General features: G+C 44.7%; 1 protein-coding gene across 3 annotated transcripts; it reads right to left on the bottom strand.

The window, feature by feature from the left end:
• Positions 1 to 19788: 19788 nt before the first annotated feature.
• Positions 19789 to 21675, bottom strand: LOC147334959 (tripartite motif-containing protein 16-like). Of its 3 annotated transcripts, none has more exons than XM_086286927.1 (2): positions 21608 to 21642; positions 19789 to 21472 (listed from the first exon to the last, which is right to left on the bottom strand). In XM_086286927.1, the coding sequence occupies exons 1-2, from the start codon at positions 21640 to 21642 to the stop codon at positions 19942 to 19944; spliced, it is 1566 nt and encodes a 521-aa protein (XP_086143053.1). In that variant the 3' UTR covers positions 19789 to 19941. The 3 variants fall into 3 exon arrangements, with proteins under 3 accessions (XP_086143053.1, XP_086143052.1, XP_086143054.1); XM_086286926.1 differs by having other exon boundaries at positions 19789 to 21211; positions 21329 to 21642; XM_086286928.1 differs by having other exon boundaries at positions 19789 to 21675.
• Between the last annotated feature and the right edge of the window lie 510 nt (positions 21676 to 22185).

The following is a 22185-nucleotide window of genomic DNA, read 5'->3' on the forward strand; positions in this document are numbered from 1 at the left end:
TATACAGATGATGAGTTCAAACAGGTGCCATTCATACAGGTAACGAGTGGGGGACAGAAAAGCGTCTTACAGAAGATTTTCCATGTTTGAGGTGACCAAATACTTATTTTCCACCCTGATTTACGAATAAATTCTTTACAAATCCTACCATGTGAATTCATGGATTTTTTTTTCACATTCTGTCTCTCACAGTTGAAGTGTACCTCTGGTGCAAATTACTGACCTCTGTCATCATTTTAGGTGGGGGAAATTGCACAATCGGTGGCTGACTAAATACTTTTTTGCCCCACTGTATATACATGAGTGCAGGTGGTGATCAGTGCCAAACATGGAATGATGCAGTGAACACAGCGTAGGGTCATGTGTTAGGGGTGGGAACAGTCGTACGTTTATTGTTCATGTGTCCAACAGCAGAGGGGAAGAAACTGTTCGCCTCTGTCAGTGCGCCCCAGGGTGGCTGTGGCTACAATGTAGCTTGCCATCACCAGTGTGTGAATGTGTGTGTGAATGGGTGGATGACTGGATATGTCAAGCGCTTTGGGGTCCTAAGGGACTAGTAAAGCGCTATACAAATACAGGCCATTTACCATTTTATTTACCATTTATAGCATTCACCCTGGACACTCTTTACAATGCACACTTCGGCTCTCAGCAGCTCCTCTTCTGTAGGACGACAAATGTGCCAACCTCGACATTCGCTCTGCGTCAAGCGAGCGAAGGAGCTAGCTACGTGGATCAAATGTGCGATGGCTGCACGGAGTGCGCTGAACTTGGAGAAGCGTTCAAAGCGTTGAGGGCGTACCACACCTTTGGCGACATGGGTGAGTTTCGTCGTCACCTGTGGACGCACTTTGGCATCGATGTCGGGGTTGACAAGATTGTACGTCTCTTGAAGCTCGGATGGATGCCCTGATGCGTCGCAGAGAAAGGCTGGTCCTTTGAGCCATGGTGTGCTGCTGAGCAGGGCTGATGCTACAGTTCTTGACCCAACGTCAGCTGGGTTGAGATGTGTTGGGACGTACTTCCACTGGCCGGGACAAGGTGACTGTAGGATTCGTTGGACCCTGTTGTGTACATAAAATCTCCTTGACTGGTTGTAGATGTACCCCAGTATAACTTTGCTATCTGTGTAGTAGGTGATGTTGTCAAACGTTGTGTCCATCTCTGCAACTATCATCTCGGCGATCTCTACAGCGAGCATGGCAGCGCAAATTTCAAGTCTAGGGATAGTTAAGCCAGGTTGGGGAGCCAACTTTGCCTTTCCAAAGACAAAGCCAATCTCAGTCTGTCCCTGGTTGCTAGTTACCCTGATGTAGGCTACGGCTGCTATTGCTTTGACCGATGCGTCGGCGAAGACACAGAGTTCTCTCCTTAGGGCACCTGTGGTGGAGAGGGACGTATACGGGCGTGGTATTTGGAGCCCCTCCAGGTCTTGGAGAGACTGTTTCCATCTAATCCACTCGACCTCCATGTCTTTGGGAAGGGGTGCGTCCCAATCCTCCGCTTGCAGGGTGAGTTCTCTGAGTATCAATCTTCCGTCGACTGTGATAGGTGCGAGGAACCCTAGGGGGTCGTATAGGCTGTTCACGGTCGAGAGTACCCCTCTGCGGGTGAACGGCTTCTGATCGATCTCGATCTGGAACGTGAAGGTGTCCGTGCGCATGTTCCAGAACGTTGAAATCCTGAGAGTGATCCTGGGGGGGGGGGGGGATGCTCTGATGACCGCAGAGCGATTTGATGCAACCTTGTGCCGCCTGAGGTTGGAAGCCGCAAGCATCTTCTGCGCTCGTTGGAGAACTACGATGCCTTCTTCTTCTGTGCTGAAGGACTTTAAGGCATCGTCGACATAGAAATCGCGGTCGATTAATCTCCTGGCATCGCTGCCGTAGTCGGCCTCTGCTGCCTTAGTCGGCCTCTGCTGCCTTAGCCACCCGCCGCAAGCAATAGACTGCGACGGCGGGCGAGGGGCTGTTACCAAAAAGATGAACTCGCATCCTGTAATCCACGATGTCAGAGGTAGGGTCGTTGTCTCTATACCACAGGAAACGGAGAAAATTCCAGTGGTCCTCTTTCACGATGAAGCAGTGGAACATGTGCTCTATGTCAGCAGTGATTGCAACCTGTTCCTTCCTAAACCTCATAAGAACACCTAGTAGGCTGTTATTAAGATCGGGACCAGTGAATAAGACATCGTTGAGCGATACTCCCTTATAGGATGCACTGCTGTCGAAGACCACACGGATCTTGTCCGGCTTCCGAGGGTGATACACACCGAACAGGGGCAAGTACCAACGCTCCTGACCAGGTTGCAGGGGAGGGGCAGCTTCTGCGTGCGCCTTCTTGAGCATCTTCTCCATAAACTCTAGGAAGTCGGCTTTCATCCGTGGTCGTTTTTCCAGTGAGCGCCGAAGTGAGACGAGGCGTTCGAGAGCCTGTTTCCTGTTGCGACCCAACTGTTGGAGCTGTCCTGGCAACACTCGACTTCCATTATTCTCAGAAACTCTAGATCTTCCATGGATGGAGCAAGTTTGTGGTCGTTGGGAGTGCGAGCGAAGACAGTTTGCCCCAAATTGTCTTCAATTAGCATCGTCGAGGTTAGCGCTGGATGATGTTGATAGTCACGTGCTTGTCCAAACGCCTCTGTCACTTTGATCTGGTTGTTACATGGCTGGAAATGACTTGTACGACCGTTTCCTAGAACGGCTGTTTTGTAGCTTCTCACCTCCAGTGGTCTGTGAGCACCTCCGAGGCACACATCCCCGACAATGACCCACCCCAGGTCGAGCCTTTGGGCAAAGGGGGCATCTCCTGGGCCACTTATCTGCTCTCGGACCTTGTGGACCCGTAAGATATCTCTGCCCAGTAAGAGAAGAATGAAGAAGAAAGAAGAGAAGTTGGCGTCTGGGTCCGGAGGTGGTATCTTGTCAGTGATACATTTTAGGTGGGCATGATGGTAGGCTGCACCGGGGGTGGGAATCTCCGCACGGACATTAGGGATTTGGTTGCACTCGAGGAGTGTAGGCAGAGAAATACTCAATTTCTCACCCAATGGCTCTACGGTGTAGCCGCTGGCTCTCCTCCCCGATGTCTCCGTACGTCCCGCGCAGGTCTTTAGTGTGTATGAGTACGAGCGCCCAGAGATCTTGAAGGCTTCGAAGAACTCTGACCGCGCGAGAGAGCGATTACTCTGCTCATCCAATATAGCGTACATTCTCTTGGCTTCCCCTCTGCGTCTGTTTGGGAACACCCTGACGAGACAGATCTTAGCACACGCTCTGGCACTCAGACCTTCCCCACATACCTGTGTGCACGTTGACTTGACCTCCTGGTTATCCGCTTTGTCCTCCTCCCCGCTATCCTCTGAGGTGGAGGGGAACGACTTGGGTTTCCAGGTAGGTGGGTGGGGGTGGAGAGCTGTTGCGTGAGCAGCGCTCCCACACTCAGTACATGTTATCTCGGCTGTGCAGTTCTTTGCAAAATGTTCTGTTGACGAGCAACAGCGAAAGCAGACGTAGTGTTCTTTCAGAAGCTGTTTGCGATCGTCTAAGCTCTTCTCACGGAAACCTCTGCATTTCCTCAGAAGATGGGGCTTTTTGTGCAGGGGGCAATATTTATTCGGGTCGATGCGTTCCCTGCTTTCTTTAGACTCAGACTTGGCAGTGCCTGAGACCTGCGTCTTGTGGGTGTGAACTGATGTCTTCGTGGGCCTCTCCCCTCTCCCCAGAGGAGACCCCTCTGTATGGCTGGGCATGCTCATTCAAGTCTGAGAGAGAAACATATTTATGTGCTGTATATGAGATCTGGCAGCCAAGAGAAAAGTGTTGATCATCTGTGTTTTCACCAGTGTTGGGACTAACGCGTTATTAAGTAACGCGTTACAGTAACTACGTTATTATTGTGGTAACGAGCACGGTAACTATTATGCCAAAATCAGGAACGCGTTAGTCGTTACTGGGATTTAGATAGGGTCGTTACTCGTTACTTCGTGTGGTGGCTATCGTGGAGGTTCCACAGATTCAGTAACATTAGCAAGTGGTGGAGGCCAGCAGGTGGAGAAAGCAACACGTTCTCGGGCTGGAGAAAGGGGACGCAGAAGGAAAAGAGACCCGAGGCGGCCGCCGGCCCAAGTGTGAACTGAACTTCAGGTAAGAAGTTATGACCTGCAGTCTCTCTGGGTCAGATATAAACCAAGTTTAGGTGGGGTTTATTTTCGTTATTCTGACTTTTTCCGTACTGCATGCTAGCTAGCATGACGGAGTTTCTATACAGCTGGGTGGGTGCTATGAAGTTAATGATGTTGAACTTTATTTTGTTCATAAGTTATTAGAGTTGCCAACCGTCCCGTCTGGTATTCAGAGAAAATATTACGCGTTTCGTATTGAGGTGAAAAGGAACAGTTTGTCCCGTAATTCAGCTACAATGAAAAAGACAAAGCTGGAGTTATTCTGTCTTTGCTGCACAGCTGCCTCTTCTTCTCTCATTCTCCCCTCTCCCTCTTCCGTTTCTACTTCAATCATGAAAACTGATCAATGATCAGCTGATCGGCTCTCTTGTTTGTTTATCACCCACTTTGCGCCGAAAGAGGAAACCAGCGGATGTCGCGCTAAACAACAGCAGCACGTTTGATCAGCTGTTGTTAGAATTTAATATTAATTTCTAGTATCAGCTGATGTTTGCTGGAGCCACAGCTTCAAAAAAGCTGCTGGTCATGATGTTGGTTTGTATATCTGGTGAGAGGGAAACATGAAGATGAAACCAGGAGATGTCCTTACTGAATCATCAGAGCTGAACAGGTGATGGAGAAACAGGTTTACCCTTTAGGTGACATGAATGAGTTGAAGGGAAGTTATGAACTGTTTCTGAGAGACAAATAACACCAGGATCCTTTTTTAGGTAGCTGACAGCTGGTAACTGCAGGGGCGGGTCTAGCAAAGTTTTGTCAGGGGGGCCAGGTAGGGCATTAACAGGGAGAGGTGGGCACAAAGAAATACTTTTATCTTATTCTCATTTAAAATGTCTAGCTTTTAAAAAATAATTATCTGAATCTTACAACAAACGATTGATAGATTGATGCATATATACCATCAAAACAGTGTACATCACTGTCACAACAGCGTTTGTTTTCATTCAAAGGCTTTATGATTTTTCCTATAATGGTGGGCCGGTCTCTAGTCAAAATGTCCTGGCCAATTTTCTGTCCCAGTCCAGCCCTGTATGCAGCTCATCATCAGTCTGGTGTTACCAACATCTTCCTATTCAGAAGGCAGAATTTCCGAGTTCTGAGTACAATCGAAAGCACCATGACTGCAGTTTTTGTGTTGGATGTAAAAGGCGCACATGACGCTGTGACGTAGGCTAGAATCATGGCAGCAGTCAATGACGGTCCAGGCGTGGGATTTCTCTTGTGGAAATATGCACATTATCTTTTCCTTTCTATTGGTAGGTGGCACAGTGCACTTGTGGCAAGTAAGCAAGCTAGAAGACTGGCAAAGTTATGAAAGCAACACATTAGCAAGAGAATTCTGAGTAAAACCAAAGTTACTTTCCCTAGTAACTAGTTACTTTGAAAGTAACGAGTAACTTGAAGTAACTGAGTTACTTTTGAGAGAAGTAACTAGTAATGTAACTAAGTTACTATTTTAAAGTAACTTACCCAACACTGGTTTTCACACATTTAAAAAAAATGGTATCTGCATTCATAAAATAATCAAATGGTGTAATGAAGTCATATTTCTCACCAAATGAATAGATGTGAATATATGAAATGCACAGAGGCCAAGTAAAAGAAAAAGAAGCATTTTTTGTTGTTAAGTTATTAAGTTATTGTTGAAACACTGAAAATGATCAGAATATTTTCACTTTATGTTCAGATGTTGAGAAACTCAGATGAGCGACTGCTTGTCATAGCGATGGTTGATAACCTTTGACCCCTCCTGAGTTCATGCTGTGGCTGTTATGCTCTGGTGTCCATTCTTTCATTCATGCAGGCTCCAGGATACAGACTGAGTCTTTTGTCAACATTTCAAATGTGTCACCATTTGAAGTGATGAAAATGTAGAAACTGCAAAGCTGAGCGCTCTCACTCTGTGACAGCTGTGACAGGATCCAACATATAGGTGGAAAACCAGAGGATGTTAAACAAACAATAAACAAACCAGAGAACACATTTCCTAAGAAAATGCAGAGGAAATGCTGAAAGCTGAACATTTGAGTTGGATTATTTAAAGTGTTAAAATATATGGGAAGCTGCTGAAATAGTCTGAACCATTCACCTGCGAGGAGCAGAACTGCAGCAGGTACCAGCTGATCTTTGAGTCCTTCACACTCAGACTTAAAGTTCAGAAAAAGTGAAAACAAAGTAAGTAAGTGTGTGTGTGTGTGTGTGTGTGTGTGTGTGTGTGTGTGTGTGTGTGTGTGTGTGTGTGTGTGTGTGTGTAGTATTATTCTATTTGCTGTTTGGCATTTTTCTGGTGAAAGCTAATTTTGACTTTTGTTATTAATGACTTACTAATTTTGACTTCATAAAAAAAGAAGAAAAAATTGAGTTTGTGTCCACATTCAGGTCAGCCTTCATCTGAACTTTTTTCAGAAAGCACCTGCTTACATGTTGCCTCAGTCTGCATGTCCTCCTTCACCACAGTCAAGCACTTTGTCTTTGGTATCCTCTGTGTTCAGCATCATTTGTCTGACATATCTCTCTCACTGTGTCCAAACCATCTCTAAAGAGGCTGATCATTTCTGATCCCGTTAAAAATACCAGTATAAATTGTAGCATTAAGCACCACAGTAGGAGCAATTTGAGGATTTTTTTTTCTGCATTTGGAGCTTATTTATTTACAGAGATAATGAGCTGAAGAAAAACTTTACATTCTTCATGAGACACTAAAACTTCTGCAGACTTTTCAGGCAAAGCATGAACAAAACGGCATTTGCCCTCCACTTCTACCCAAACAAATCCTCTGCTCTGCTTCTGTTTGTCCATCTGTCCAACTGATGTTTAAAAAAAACAAAAACATCTTCGTTCTACCAGTTTATAGTTTATGTTGCGGCTCTTCCAACCAATGGCCGCGGCAGGCTAAACACGAGGACACCGATGACGCGCAACAATTAACGCACAAAATACACTTCTGTATCATTTGCTTCTTTATTTCCGCATGCAACTGTCCGAACCACAAATCAGCATATGGGATTAACTATCAAACAAACGCACAGACTGCACAAACAAATAACTGCAACTTACGAATAACTGCACTAGCTACTATGTCAAAATTAGAAACTGGTCTATGGCATCAATTAGTGCACAAATATACAAACACCATCAAGTTACAGTCCAAATATATCACAATCATTCAAGCTGCTATCAATTGCAATCACGTTGTGTTCAATTTGCATTCATATTGCGATAATATTACGATCATGTTGCGGTATGTTGCGGTCAACAGAACGTTTTGCCTCGTGCTCACCCTACCTTCTGCTCATCACATCAGGTGCTGTGAACAAGTGAGTGCAACCACATTTATCTTATACCACACCCATGAGACACCCCCCACACCCATGCACCAATACAGTGAGTCCATTTAAACCAACCCACTTAGTCAGACGGAAACAACTCATATGGCTCCTACATACCGGCCCCTAATTATTTTAGAGCAATAATTACATCATACTTACCAGGTAGGAGACATATTGATAAACATGATCTATCCTTTATCAAACATTCAAAGATACAATTTCAATTCAAAATAAACAAATATACATTGATGCAAATAAATATTTGAAAAAAGTAAATTTTCATGACTCTTCTGCTTCCTGTAGAAGACACACTTTAGTGATTGGCCTGTCCAAATAACCAGTCTTTGTTTTAACACGAACCCGACGTACAATCCTTTACTGTCAGAAATTGCTTCCACAGTCCTTCCAGTCACCCAAGAGTTACGAGGCACAGAATCATTGACAACGATAACCACATCCCCAGGAATGAAGTTCCGTCCGACTCTGCCACTTCTGACGCTCTTGAAGCTGGGGCAGGTACTCCTTAACCCAGCGCTTCCAGAACAGGTCAGACATGTACTGTACTTGCCTCCATCGACGTCGTCGATACACGTCCCCCTTCTGAAACACTCCTGGTGGTATCAATGGCTTGGTCTTAAGCAGCAACAGATGGTTAGGAGTCAAGGCCTCCAAATCATTAGGATCAGTAGAGGCTTTAGTTATTGGTCTACTGTTCACAATAGCCTCTGCCTCACAAAGAACTGTACAAAGGCCTTCTTTGTCCAAATTCTGCACTTTCAAAATGGAATTTAACACCTTCCTGACAGACCTTATGAGACGTTCCCAAACACCGCCATGATGGGAACCAGCAGGAGGATGATTAAAGATCCACTTTATGCCCTTTTGCAGCAGCATCTCATGAATCTGTGCCTGATTCCATCCTTCCACTGCCTCTTTCAACTCACGTTCACCACCCACAAAGTTTGTACCATTATCCGATCGTATCTCCAATACCTGACCTCGCCTTGATATAAATCGACGAAGCGCACCCAATACCTTTGCCGCAATTCGGACAGCATGTGGTTACGTCCACCATGCCCTATTTTCTGATGTACATGTTGAAGTATTAGGTCAGAAATAAGCAGATCCCTGGCTATAATTGCGGGATGCCTTGCATCTTCAGGCATAGCTGCTCTACTAAGCCTACCTCCCACTCTCAACACACCATTCTCAAGTTTAGGATTAAGTCTATAGAGCTCGCTACTCTTCTTCACCCTTTCACCCCTCTGCAATCTACTGATCTCATCGGTATATCTCCTCCGTTGGCAAAAGCAAAGAACTACATTCTCAGCCCTGTTAAGTTCTTTTACCGAGAGAAATCCTTTAGCAGCATGGTCCTTGACAGTTTGCAACTCTCTTTTAAGCTTTTCCTCAAGATTTCCCTTAGTCACGCTAGACGCAAAGCTCTCTTCCAGCTGTTTCCTCCTTTTACTAAGTTCCTGCAACAAATCTTTGAATCTAAGAACCCATGCAACCATGCATTGACTAAAACGGTCATTTTAATCTCTGGATCATTTATGGAGATCTTTCCAAAATCAAGGTTCACTGGCCAATTAATTTCTGGTTCAGCAAGAAACTTTGGCCCTGACAACCAAGAATCATCCTTCAAAAAGGTTTGCACCTTAACTCCCCTAGAGGCTAGATCAGCAGGATTACATGATGTAATAACATATTTCCACTGAGAAGGTTTGGACACTTTAAGTATCTCGGTCACCCGGTTTGCTACAAACACTTTAAACCTTGAGGTTTCATTGCTGATATACCTTAACACAGAGGTACTATCAGTCCAGAATACTGACTCCTGCAAATGCATTTGCAGCTCTTTTTTCCACATCTTATCCATTCTACTCGCAACTAAGGCAGCTGTCAATTCCATGCGAGGAATGGAAGTTTGTTTCAATGGAGCCACTCTTGCTTTACCCATTATAAACGCACAATGCACTTGATTCTGGGTGCTGCGCAACAGCAGATAAGTGACTGTGCCATAACCCTCCTCGCTTGCATCTGCGAAGTGATGTAACTGAGCAGAAGCAACGTCTCCAAAATCAGAAGGTTTAAGGCACCGGTCGACCTTAAAATCTGCAAGAAGGCAAAGATCATTTAGCCAAACTGTCCATTCTTGTTCAACAGTAACTGGCAACACATCATCCCAACCCCAATGACTTCTGCACAGTTTCTGAAGGATCAACTTAGCAGGCAGCACCACAGGTGCCAAAAACCCAAATGGATCGTAGATTGAGCTCACAAGGGACAATATCCCTCTCCTTGTGGGAGGTTTGTTTTTCAGTGTGATCTTAAACTTAAATGCATCTGACTGGACGCACCACTGTACACCCAGTACTCTCTCTACCGGTAACACGTCACTATCCAAATCCAAATCCTTAACCTCCTTGGATCATTCCTGTTGAGGTATGGCAGCAAGTACTGCTCTTCTGTTGCTAACCCATTTTGTGAGCTTAAAGCCTCCTTTAGAATAGAATAGAATAGAATAGAATTCAACTTTATTGTCATTGCACATGCACAAGTACAGGGCAACGAAATGCAGTTTGCATCCATCCAGAAGTGCTTAGTGATATAGATATATTACAATATATATTAGCAATAATATAGATATGTAAGTATATTACAGAAATGGGTCTATTATGTTATAATGTACACGGTATGAAGTATGTTGTGAATATTCTATAACTATAAGTATGTACAGGCTGTAGTGAGTACAAGCTATGTACAGGATATGGACAGGATATAAATATGAAAAACTATACAGAATATGAAATAAATAACTTTACAGGAATCTGAGATATACAGCTATACAGAAATGGGAACTATGCAAGTTGTAAACAGTTGTAGGGTTAAAAATTATCGTATGTACAGAATGATTGTTTACACAGGGCTATACAGTAGTGCAGTTAAGGTAAGTGAGGGTGTGGATAATTTCTACAGAGGCTATATAAAGTGCTAGTGGTTGTGAGTGGTGGTTCACTCCATGTTATTATTGTGTGTTTGAGGGTACAGTTGTCCATTGTGTGTGTGTGTGTGTGTGTGTGTATGTTCAGTCCATGAGTTAACGTAGGTCAGATGTCAGGAGGCAGAGTTCAGGAGTCTGACAGCTGTGGGGAAGAAGCTGTTCTGGTACCTGGTGGTCTTAGTCCGGAGGCTCCTGTAGCGCCTCCCAGAGGGCAGGAGGGTGAAGAGTCCATGTGATGGGTGACTGGGGTCTCCGATGGTTTTCCCAGCCCTTTTCAGACACCGCTTCCTGTAGATGTCTTTTATGGCAGGAAGTGGTGCTCCGGCGATGCGCTGGGCAGTTTTCACGACCCTCTGCAACGCCTTCCGGTCCGAGGCAGAGCAGTTCCCGTACCAGACTGTTATACAGTTGGTCAGGATGCTCTCGATGGTGCAGCGATAGAAGTTCACCAGGATGTCTGAGGACAGGTGGTTCTTCCTCAGAGTCCTCAAGAAGAAGAGGCGCTGGTGAGCCTTCTTGACCAGCTTGGAGCAGTTGGTCGTCCAGGTGAGATCCTCGGAGATGTGGACTCCCAGGAACTTGAAGCTGCTCACACGCTCCACAGCCGTCCCCCTAAATGTGGATGGGTGGATGTGGGTCAGCATTCCTCCTGTAGTCCACGATGAGCTCCTTGGTCTTCTCGGTGTTAAGCAGCAGGTTGTTTGTGTCGCACCACTCAGCCAGACGATCCACCTCCTCCCTGTAGGTGGCCTCATCGTTGTCACTGATGAGGCCAATCACCGTGGTGTCATCTGCAAACTTAATGATGGTGTTGGAACCATCAGCAGGTCTGCAGTCGTGGGTGAAGAGGGAGTAGAGGAAAGGGCTCATCACACAGCCTTGTGGTACACCGGTGTTCATTGTGATGGTAGATGAGCAGCGGTTATCCAGCCGGACATGTTGGGGGCGGTTGGTCAGGAAGTCCAGTAACCATTTGCAGATGAGGGAACTGATGCCCAGGTCTGTCAGTTTCCTGATGAGTTGTGAGGGGTGGATTGTATTGAACGCTGAACTGAAGTCTATAAACAGCATTCTGGCGTAGGTGTTGTTGTTGTCCAGGTGTGAGAGGACCGAGTGCAGTGCGATGGAGACTGCATCCTCTGTGCTCCTGTTCTGGCGGTATGCGAATTGGTGGGGGTCCAGGGTGGGGGGGAGACAGGATTTGAAGTGTGCTAGGACCAGCTGCTCTAAGCACTTAGTGATGATGGGGGTGAGTGCTACTGGGCGGTAGTCATTGAGGCGAGATGGGTTGGAGCTTTTGGGTATCGGGACAATGGAGGTGGATTTGAAGCAGGCCGGTACCACAGCGTGGGCCAAGGACAGATTGAATATGTCTGTCAGCACTCCTGCAAGCTCCTCAGAACACGCTCTGAGAACACGCCCGGGGATGCCATCGGGACCTGCAGCCTTGTGGACATTGATCCTGCTCAGCACCGCTCCTACATCGGTGGGGGAGAGAGTCAGAGGTTGGTGGTCTGGCGTCACGTCTGCTTTGGTTGTGGTTGTGGGGTTCCCTCACTCAAAACGAACATAAAAGTTGTTGAGCTCGTTGAGGAAGGAGACATCAGAGGATGCGGGGGAGGGTTTGGTGGTCCTGTAGTCTGTAATGGTCTGGAGTCCTTGCCACATGCGTCGGGGGTTGGAGTTGGAGAAGTGTTCTTCTACCTTCTTTTTGTAATGGTGTTTGGCTTTTTTGATGCCCTTCTTTAGATTAGCCCTGGCTGTGCTGTAGGCGTGTGCATCTCCTGACCTAAAGGCGGTGTTGCGGGCCTTCAGGAGGAGACGAACATCCCGGTTCATCCAAGGCTTCTGGTTGGGGTACATGGTGATCAGTTTCTGGGTGGTGACACTGTCTGTGGTTTCGGAGATGTAATCCAGTACAGATGAGGCGTACTGGTCCAGGTCTGTGTTTTTAAATCTGTCCTGGAGCACTGCGTCTGTCCCCTCTCACCACACTTTAATTGTCCTCACAGCAGGTTTCACACGTTGGATGAGTGGTGAATACCTAGGTGTAAGGAACAGGGAGAGATGGTCCGATTGTCCAATGTGGGGGAGGGGTGTGGCTTTGTAGGCTCCAGCCAGGTTGGAATACACATGGTCTAAAGTCTTGTCTCCTCTGGTGTGGCAGGAGACATGTTGGTGGAATCTGGGGAGGACTGTCTTTAAGTTGGTGTGGTTGAAGTCGCCAGCAACAATAAAAGCAGCCTCGGGATGTTTATTCTGGTGTTTGTTAATGGCTGCAGAAAGTTCTTTCATGGCCAACCTAGCATTAGCGTCGGGGGGGATATACACGGCAGTGAGTATGATCGAAGTGAGTTCTCTGGGGAGATAATAAGGTCTGCATTTGACCATTAAAAACTCCGCATTAGGTGAGCAGTGACTCTCAGTAGTAGTGGAGTTCATGCACCAAGCATTGTTAATATAAATGCACAAACCTCCACCTCTGGTCTTGCCGGAGTCATCTGCTAGCCTGTCGGCTCGGTGTGTGTGGCGTCCTGCTAACTCGATAGCATTGTCCGGACAGCTGTTGTTCAACCATGTTTCGGTGAAAAACATGACATTTGAGTCCATAATCCGTCTGTTGTTAGTGATGGAGAGCCGTATCTCATCCATTTTGTTTGCCAGAGAACGGACATTGGCGAGGAAAATACTGGGTAAAGGCAGCCGGTGTGGTGTTAGCTTTAGCTTAGCCCGTAGCCCTCCGCGCCTACCTCGCCTTTGTTTACGATCTCGGCGCCGTCTGCGTGCACTTCCGCCCGGCCGGGTAGAGTGGGCAGCCTCCGGTGTTCTGGAGATCTCTGGGATGAGTCGGAGATCGGCGATAAAACTGTTGGAGTTATGAGTCCAGATGTCCAGAAGCTCTTGTCTGCTGTAGGTCAGGAACGCACAGCAATTCTGGACGAATAATCCGGTTAAAAGTAGATAAAAAACCGCTAAATAGCAGATTCTGGAGAGACACTGAGCCTCGCATTGTTCACGCGCCGCCATCTTGGAATCTTGGAATTTAGCACAAAGCACAAAGAATTTAGCACAAAGAGCAACAAGTTCCTGATAGAGCCGCACTGCCTCCTCTTCAGAGCCAACAGAGATAAGGCAATCATCCACATAGAAACTATGTAAAACATTGTTGACAACCTCTAGTCTAAAATGATCTCTGTTGTCCTCTGCACATTTCCTCAAGGCAAAATTCGCACAACTTGGGGATGAAGTAGCTCCGAAGAGATGTACTTTCATTCTATATTCCACCAGATCCTGACTATGATCTCCGTCTGGCCACCACAGAAACCTTAACAGATCTGAGTCATCTCTTTGTACTCTCACCTGATAAAACATGGATTCAATGTCTGCCATGAGCACCACATGTTCTTTTCGGAATCTGGTTATGACCCCAACTAGCAAGCTAGTGAGAACTGGGCCTTCCAGAAGTTGTCCATTCAGAGACGCTCCCTGAAATGAAGCACCACAATCAAAGACAACTCGCAACTTCTTCTTCTGTGGGTGATACACCCCATGATGTGGAATATACCACAATCCTCCATCACAGCGATCGAATTCTTCAACAGGCACCTTCTCTGCATACCCTTTAGAAATGATTTGAGTCATAAAACTGGTGTAAAATGAACCATTCCTAATAAACTTTCGTTTATGGCTCAGAGCTCGCTGTTCTACAGCCTTCCTATTATTTGGCATGTTTACCAGATTGCACCTAAAAGGTAAACCAATGGTGTAATGACCATCAACCAACTTAGCAGAATCCATCACTGACTTCATAAACTGCTGGTCTTCTCTAGACAAAGCAAACTGCTCATCCTGAATACATTCTGGAAAATCAGCCTTTATTTGACGTTCCCACAGCTCATCCAATCTTGACACGGAAATCCTATTGACACTCAGGCGATTAGAGGATCATCAGGGGGTCCTTTTGTCCCTTTGTGGGGGGGTCACTCCCACTAGGCTTATATCTGGGACTCTCCACCATTTGACCTTAGAACTGAAGAAGCTTCTCGGATGAGAGGTGAAACGTCTTCAAGTAACTTAAAGAAGTCCAGACGCTTTTCTTTGCAAGCTCCTTTGACTACGATGACCTGGATGACTGAGAACCTTCACAGACCTATTGACACTCACATCAAAAATGTCAGTCTTACAATCCTCTCTGAGAGGACCATTCACCGTCCAACCCAGCATAGTTTTTACTGCATAGGGACCTCCATACTGACTTCTAACAACCTCCCATGGCTCTAAAGCCTTGGGCACATTGGTCCCGATCAACAGGTCTACCCCAGAATTTATCTCCAGTATGTTAATATGGCGCAAATGTGGCCATCTGTCGAGATCTTCCTGTCGGGGAATATTACGTTGATGAACAGGCATGCTTTTCTGAGTAAATAAGTCAGGCAAGTCACAGTAGTGATCTAAATCCAAACCAGCTACTTCCAAATCTGAAACCACGTAGCTACTGACCATTTTCTCCTGACCCATTGTCCGCAAAAGAATGCCAGTTTTCCTTCCTGAAAGATTCAGTCTATTCATGAGCGCTTCCGTACAAAATGAAGCTGAGCTCCCAGGATCTAGAAAAGCATAGGTTATCAGTGACTGATTACCTTTCCTGGACTTCACTCTAACTGGTATTACGGATAGAGCACTATTTTGCTCACCGGCCCCAGTAACACCACTGATTTGCACAGCACATGAAGGACCTTCATCTGGTGGTTCTCCCCCTCCTATAGTTTGCACTGAAACACTTTCCCTCTGCTTGGAGTGGATATGTAAGAGTGTGGGGTGTTTCTGTTTACAGACTTTACACAAGAGACATTTCCTACAGTCCTTGCTTCTGTGCCCAATGCGCAGACAACCATAACACACACCATTCTCTTTCAAAAAAGATAATCTTTCACAGTGCAACTTTCTTTCAAATGAAGGACACAAATCCAACATATGCCCTGCTCCACAAAACAAGCAAACCTTGGTCATAACTGAACCACTCTCTCGCCTCAACACAGGCTCAAATTTCCCTTCCACCTTGGCCACTGTAGTAGCAAAACTACTCCGCTTAGCCTTAGGGTAGAACTGAGACTTACCATTCCTCGCCTCTTTTCTGATGGCTGTTGGAGGATCCTGTATATCTCCAAACAATGGGTCACTTGCGATCTTAACTTGCCTTTCGACAAACTCAACATCGCAAAAAACCACTTTACGTTGAAACCTCTCCTGCAGATCGCAGACAACATTCCTCCACTTATCCCTGAGCTTATAAGGCAACTTCTTTATAACTGCTTGCATATTAGCAGAGACATCCAACTCATGCAAGGACTCCACGTCTCCCATTGCATTACAACATTGCCTTAGTAAAAATCCATATTCCTGCAAAGCCTTCACATCATCAGATTTTATAGGTGGCCATTTACTGACCTTTTCAATGTAGGCAGCAGCAATTTTCAGCGAATTGCCAAAGTTCTCCTGGAGCAAAGATTTAGCTTTAGCATATCCATACTCAGCAGGCATATACTGACAGCTTCGGACCATTTCTCTTGGATGGCCTCTAGTGTATTGCTCGAGAAAATATAAACAATCCTTAGCACTGTGAGCTTGACTCTCCACCATGTGCTCAAAAGCTCTCATAAATGTTTGATATTGCAAAGGATCACCATCAAATAACTGAATGTCATGTCTTGGTAGCAAAAACAGAGACTGCTGCTCAGCTAATAAAGTTGTAATTTCATTCCGTTTCTTCAAAACTGTGACTAGATGATCATGACCCTCACCACCTTGCACTGTATGTGTAAGAGGTTTTGATTGTGTGTGAGACTGCGACATCATCTGAGTAGTTGAAACTGCACCTGGAAATACTTGATGTAACTTAGTCTCTGACTTTTCCAACGAAACGACCTTGGGTTGAAAAGTATTTTTAACCTTTGGCCTAACATCCAATACCCGCGTTTGATGATCACCTGCATCAACACCCTGATATGGTTGCTCTGGTAACACAGGTTTGAACGTCGGTGCATTAGGATTTAAAACGCCTAAACGCCCCTGCTCTCGTTCTAAATACGAATTCATTCCATCCGATTTAACCTTAACAGCACTTGAGACTCGGGACATTTCAGAAGTTTTTAAAACATTCACCTTTGCTGCTGAGGCTGCTATTTCAGTTTCCAAGTCAAGCAGCTCCTTTCTTTTCTTAAGCTGTATTTCTTGTTCTTCCAAAGCATGCTTTTCTTTCAACAACCTCTGTCGAACAAGAAGGGCAGCCATGTCAGCTTCTGCCATTATGCGTGCTGACAAGGCAGATGAAACCATTGAGCCACTGAGTGATGATTTGCTTTTCCTACAACTTTTGTTTCCAACATTAGAGATGCTATCACTTGGATTAACATCATCTATCGCAGCACCTTTACTAACATTCCCGGTGTGCCTAGAAACACCAGAACCATTTCCAGCAGGTAATACATCAAAGGAATCAACACCAGGTGGATTTAAATGTGGCAAATCAAGCTCAGACACCTGATTTTTGCTCTGAGGGTTTCCCTTTGCAACATGAAGCCATTTCTTTATCTCTTCCATAAACTCAGTATTATGTGCTCGCACACTTATAAACCAAGCAGTTTGTTTTTCTTGCTCTTCTTGAGGAAGCAAAGGAAGCAAGGTTTCCTGCAGATGAGTCGCCTCATTAAGCAACACAGACAAATTCTCTAACTGAGCCTGAACAGTGGAAACATTATCCTCAGATTGCTTTAACTCTTTAATAATCTTTATGACCTTTTTAATGTTATTAATCTTAGTGTGACGTTCTGTCTGAAGCCTTTCAATCTGATTCTCCAAAGCCTTAGCAGTCGGTTTCGGCTGTCTTTTCTTTCCATCCACATCACCACATTGTATTAATTGGTGTGTCTCCATTTTTTTTTCAAAACATTACAAAATCCAAACGTTGAACTGCACCTATGCCACACAGCTTCATTCCAACGCATCAACTTGATGACATTCGCTTCATAAACCCTGGACATACACAATTGACAGGAGCAATATCCCCCACTAACTGCCTATTAAACCTAACTAACTTAACCTAGTCTTCCGTACATACTAGCGGTGGGTATTTATGTACCTCCATACCGTCAGCTGTGAGAAAGACAAACTGTCTTAAACACAAACTGCGGCGGTACTCCCAAGCCAATGGCTTCAGCCGCCTGATGCACAATAACTAGAAAGCAAATCAGTACAACGCCTTGTGCAGCTGTACTGCTGAAACCTAACAGGGGAATAAGACTCCTGAAAGAAATCTGTATTGAGTAGCCAAAGGCTTCATCTAAAAGCATGTGGACAAAGGCAACAGCAAACTATAAAACTCTCACCAATAAACTCATCTATTTATAAATAATCCAATAAAACCTACAAACCCTTTCTGTTGACAATTTGTTGCGGCTCTTCCAACCAATGGCCGCGGCAGGCTAAACATGAGGACACCGATGACGCGCAACAATTAACGCACAAAATACACTTCTGTATCATTTGCTTCTTTATTTCCGCATGCAACTGTCCGAACCACAAATCAGCATATGGGATTAACTATCAAACAAACGCACAGACTGCACAAACAAATAACTGCAACTTACGAATAACTGCACTAGCTACTATGTCAAAATTAGAAACTGGTCTATGGCATCAATTAGTGCACAAATATACAAACACCATCAAGTTACAGTCCAAATATATCACAATCATTCAAGCTGCTATCAATTGCAATCACGTTGTGTTCAATTTGCATTCATATTGCGATAATATTACGATCATGTTGCGGTATGTTGCGGTCAACAGAAAGTTTTGCCTCGTGCTCACCCTACCTTCTGCTCATCACATCAGGTGCTGTGAACAAGTGAGTGCAACCACATTTATTTTATACCACACCCATGAGACACGCCCCACACCCATGCACCAATACAGTGAGTCCATTTAAACCAACCCACTTAGTCAGACGGAAACAACTCATATGGCTCCTACAGTTTATGTAAAACAGTGGTATAAATTAAGCTCCTACAGACAGATAAAATTGTAAAATAAGCACCAGGTGCTCGTCTTGTTTCCAGTGTGAGGAGTAGCTGTGTACTGTTGAGTGAAGCCTGACCAGCATGTGGCTGTGGCTTTCCCATTCAGTTAGATATCAGCATAAAGTATTTATGTCAACGTGTTTTTTCTCTGTGTTGTTTTGTCTCTGAAATATGCAAAACAAACCAGCAACCAGCTGTCTACTCAAAATGACGTGTGATGAGTGAAAGACTTTAAATTGTGCTTCACTCATGATTCTTCTTCAACATGCAGGACACCGTTGTAAAGGAAAAATGCACTTGTACTGTTTAACCATGTTGATATAAATGACATTTTTTTGACTCGCCTGTGTGGAATTTATACAGAAAACCTGCAGCAATAACAACATCGTCTCCACCAGATGAAACTCCACAGCATGACCTGACATTCAGACACTGAAAAGTTCAGGCTGGTCGTCATTATAATTTATGGACTTTTGAACCGCGTCCGTGATTTGTCTTTGACTGTATGCTGACTCCGAGTTGCTGAGTCCCTGCTGTGACTATTTCAGCCTGGTGTTCATTCTTGTATTTGCTCAGGGTCCAGGATACAGACTGGATAAGGCACATTTAGAGAACACATTTAAAACAAGACAACAAAATCGTTTTTCATGTTAGTAAGATTAATGACTGTATTTGTATCAGCTCATTTTCTCAAATCAGAAGCATCAGATTTGTGGAGATACTCTGCCTGCCAGACACAGCTCAGGGCAAGAAACATGTCTATCCTCCACAATATACAGGCCTGTATCATTTAGTGTCTGTATTTAAATGTATAAATGATAAAGTGTGATCAAACTTTTCATATGAAATATAATATTAAATGTCAAACATTAACTATTTAATTTTTGTTACATTTTAAAAGTTCAAACCTCAAACACATTAAGTTTAAAATCATATATGATCAAGAAAACCAACAATCTTCACATTTCAGAAACTGGAACCAGCTTTAAATGTGACTAAAATAATGATAAAACAATCAATTCTCTAATCATTGACTAACTGATGAATCACTGCAGCTCCAATATATTGTTGCATTTGACAACCCACTACAGCAACTACAGAATAAAAGCACTAACCAGACTGATGACAGATTTCAAACATGCTGAATATGAAGCGTAGTATCATTTAAACTCACATGATTATCAGCCATAAGAACACATTCAGATTTATATTGATGTAAGGTATATAAATGTAAGTACAGTTTGAATCAGTGCAATATTATTTTCACACATCAATGGACCACTGAACTTCTCAGCTTCTAAAATGTAAAGCCTCATTTAGAAACTACACAAGTACATATAATGGTCAGGGATCAACATGAACCTGTCTTCTCTGTTTGACTTTAATCAACTCTGCAGTGGCTTCAAGTCCATAAAGATAAACTCCAGCATAGAGCGGCTGAGTGAATGTGGTCTGGACTCTGTGGAGGAGAGTCATGGTTTCAGAGACGCTGTAGAAAGACAGAATACCTGCTCTGTGATCCAGGTACACTCCTACTCTGGAGGACCGAGGACCTGAGAGGTCAGTTTGGACATTGTTGTGCCAAAATTTAAAACTTCCTGAGTAACAATATAATGCCCAAGATTTGTCATTCCATCCAAATCCACATTCATTGCCCCCCCCTTCTCTGCTGATATTCTTGTATGCGACTGCTACACCAACTCCTCCCCCTCTCCACTCCACCTCCCAGTAACAACGTCCAGTCAGACTCTCTCTACTCAGGACCTGATAACATCCAGTGAATCTGTTTGGATGATCAGAATAAGACTGTTGTTGGTTCATTCTTGTTACTTTTCTGTTCCCCTCAGATAATAACAGACATCTGTGTGCTGTGTTTGGATCCAGTGTGATTTCAAGTGAGTATTTTAAGAATTCAGCTCTGGTCGTTGGCTCTGCTGGTGACAGTAAAACATCCTCTTCAGTGACTGTCAGTGAGATGTTTGTCCATTCCTCTCTCAGAATGTCCTGTAGTTTATCTCTGGTCTCTGACACAGCTGCTGTCACATCCTCAAAGTAGCTCAGAGGACGAATATTGATGCTGGATGAGTGTGTAGACTCACTGAGTGCTGACAGTGAGGGGTAGTTGTGTAGAAACTGGTTGTGATCCTCTGTGTGTGAGAGCTGCTCCAGCTCGCCGTCTTTCCTCTTCAGCTCAGCGATCTCCTGCTCCAGCTTCTCCTGAAGCTCTTTGACTCGACTCACTTCAGTTTCCTGCTGGGATCTGACCTGCTGCTTCACATCAGAGCTTCTTTTCTGGAGGAGACGGATCAGCTCAGTGAACATCTTCTCACTGTCCTCCACTGCTTTATCAGCAGAGCCATTGATGGCCTCCACCTCCTGTTGAAGCAGCTTCACATCTTTCTCTCGCTCCTGGATTCTCTGCTGGATGTTTAGTCGTCTCACCTCGAGCTCCTTCTGCTTCTCAGTCCTTTCTGCTGCAGCTGGGACTGTTTCATGGCCTTTATGTTCACCCATCAAGCAGAGATAACAGATACTCTGCTGATCAGTACGACAGAAAATCTTCATCACCTCATCATGACGAGAGCAGATGTTCTCCTGGAGCTTCTTGGAGGGGGCCACCAGCTTGTGTTTCTTTAATGGAGCTGCATCATAGTGAGGTTGGAGGTGTTTCTCACAGTAAGAGGTCAGACAGACTAAACAGGACTTGATGGCTTTCAGCTTCCTCCCAGTGCAGAAATCACAGGCCACATCTTCAGGTCCAGCATAGCAGTGATCAGCTGGAGCAGCTTGGAGTCCAGTCTTCTTCAGCTGCTCCACTAAAGCTGCTAACATGGTGTTTTTCTCCAGGACAGGCCTCGGTGTGAAAGTCTTCCTACACTGAGGGCAGCTGTGGATTCCCTTCCTGTCCTCTTCATCCCAGAAACCTTTAATACAGTTCCTGCAGTAGCTGTGTCCACAGGTTGTAGTCACCGGATCCTTCAGTAGATCCAAACAGATGGGACAAGAGAAGGTTTCTCGGTCCAGCTGAACTCCTTTCTGCGCCATTTCTCCTCTCAGTGTCAGCGACTGTGTGAGTTTCTCTTCCTTATAACTGAAACTAGTCTGAGCTCTGATCTCAACAACATGTTTCTGCAGTGAATGGAGCCTGTCTTGTTTATCAGGGTGTGTCTCATTCCAGAAAGAGGAGCGGTTTGAGAGCGATACTGTGTGTTTAACTCTTTTTTATTTACTGCTCACATCAACCTTTAAGCTTGTTAACACTTTCTTCTATATAAATAAACTTCAGTTTAGAAATGTCAGAGTTCTCACTGAAGTTAACAAACAGTCCTTCAGTTTCAGGCAATGCAGGAGGATAATGATCCTAAACATACAGATAAGGCAGCCACTGACATGATGCTTATGTTGCATTTAAGTTTATGTTCATTTCAGTTGTTTCTCTCCCTCAAACACCATCAGAGGTGAGAGGGTGCAGCAGGTGTAGTAGTTGGTATATGAGTCAGTAAACAAATTAAAGGGTTTTCAAAAACATTCATCTCCACAAAAATGTGATAAATGTTTGACAGGAATAAAAAGAAACTCTGATCCTTC

Source organism: Aulonocara sp. 'chitande type north' Nkhata Bay, linkage group LG3, assembly GCF_057382095.1.
Source record: "Aulonocara sp. 'chitande type north' Nkhata Bay isolate Kocher_YH1m ecotype deep benthic linkage group LG3, A_spYH_male_GT1.1, whole genome shotgun sequence".
Lineage (NCBI taxonomy): Eukaryota > Metazoa > Chordata > Actinopteri > Cichliformes > Cichlidae > Aulonocara > Aulonocara sp. 'chitande type north' Nkhata Bay.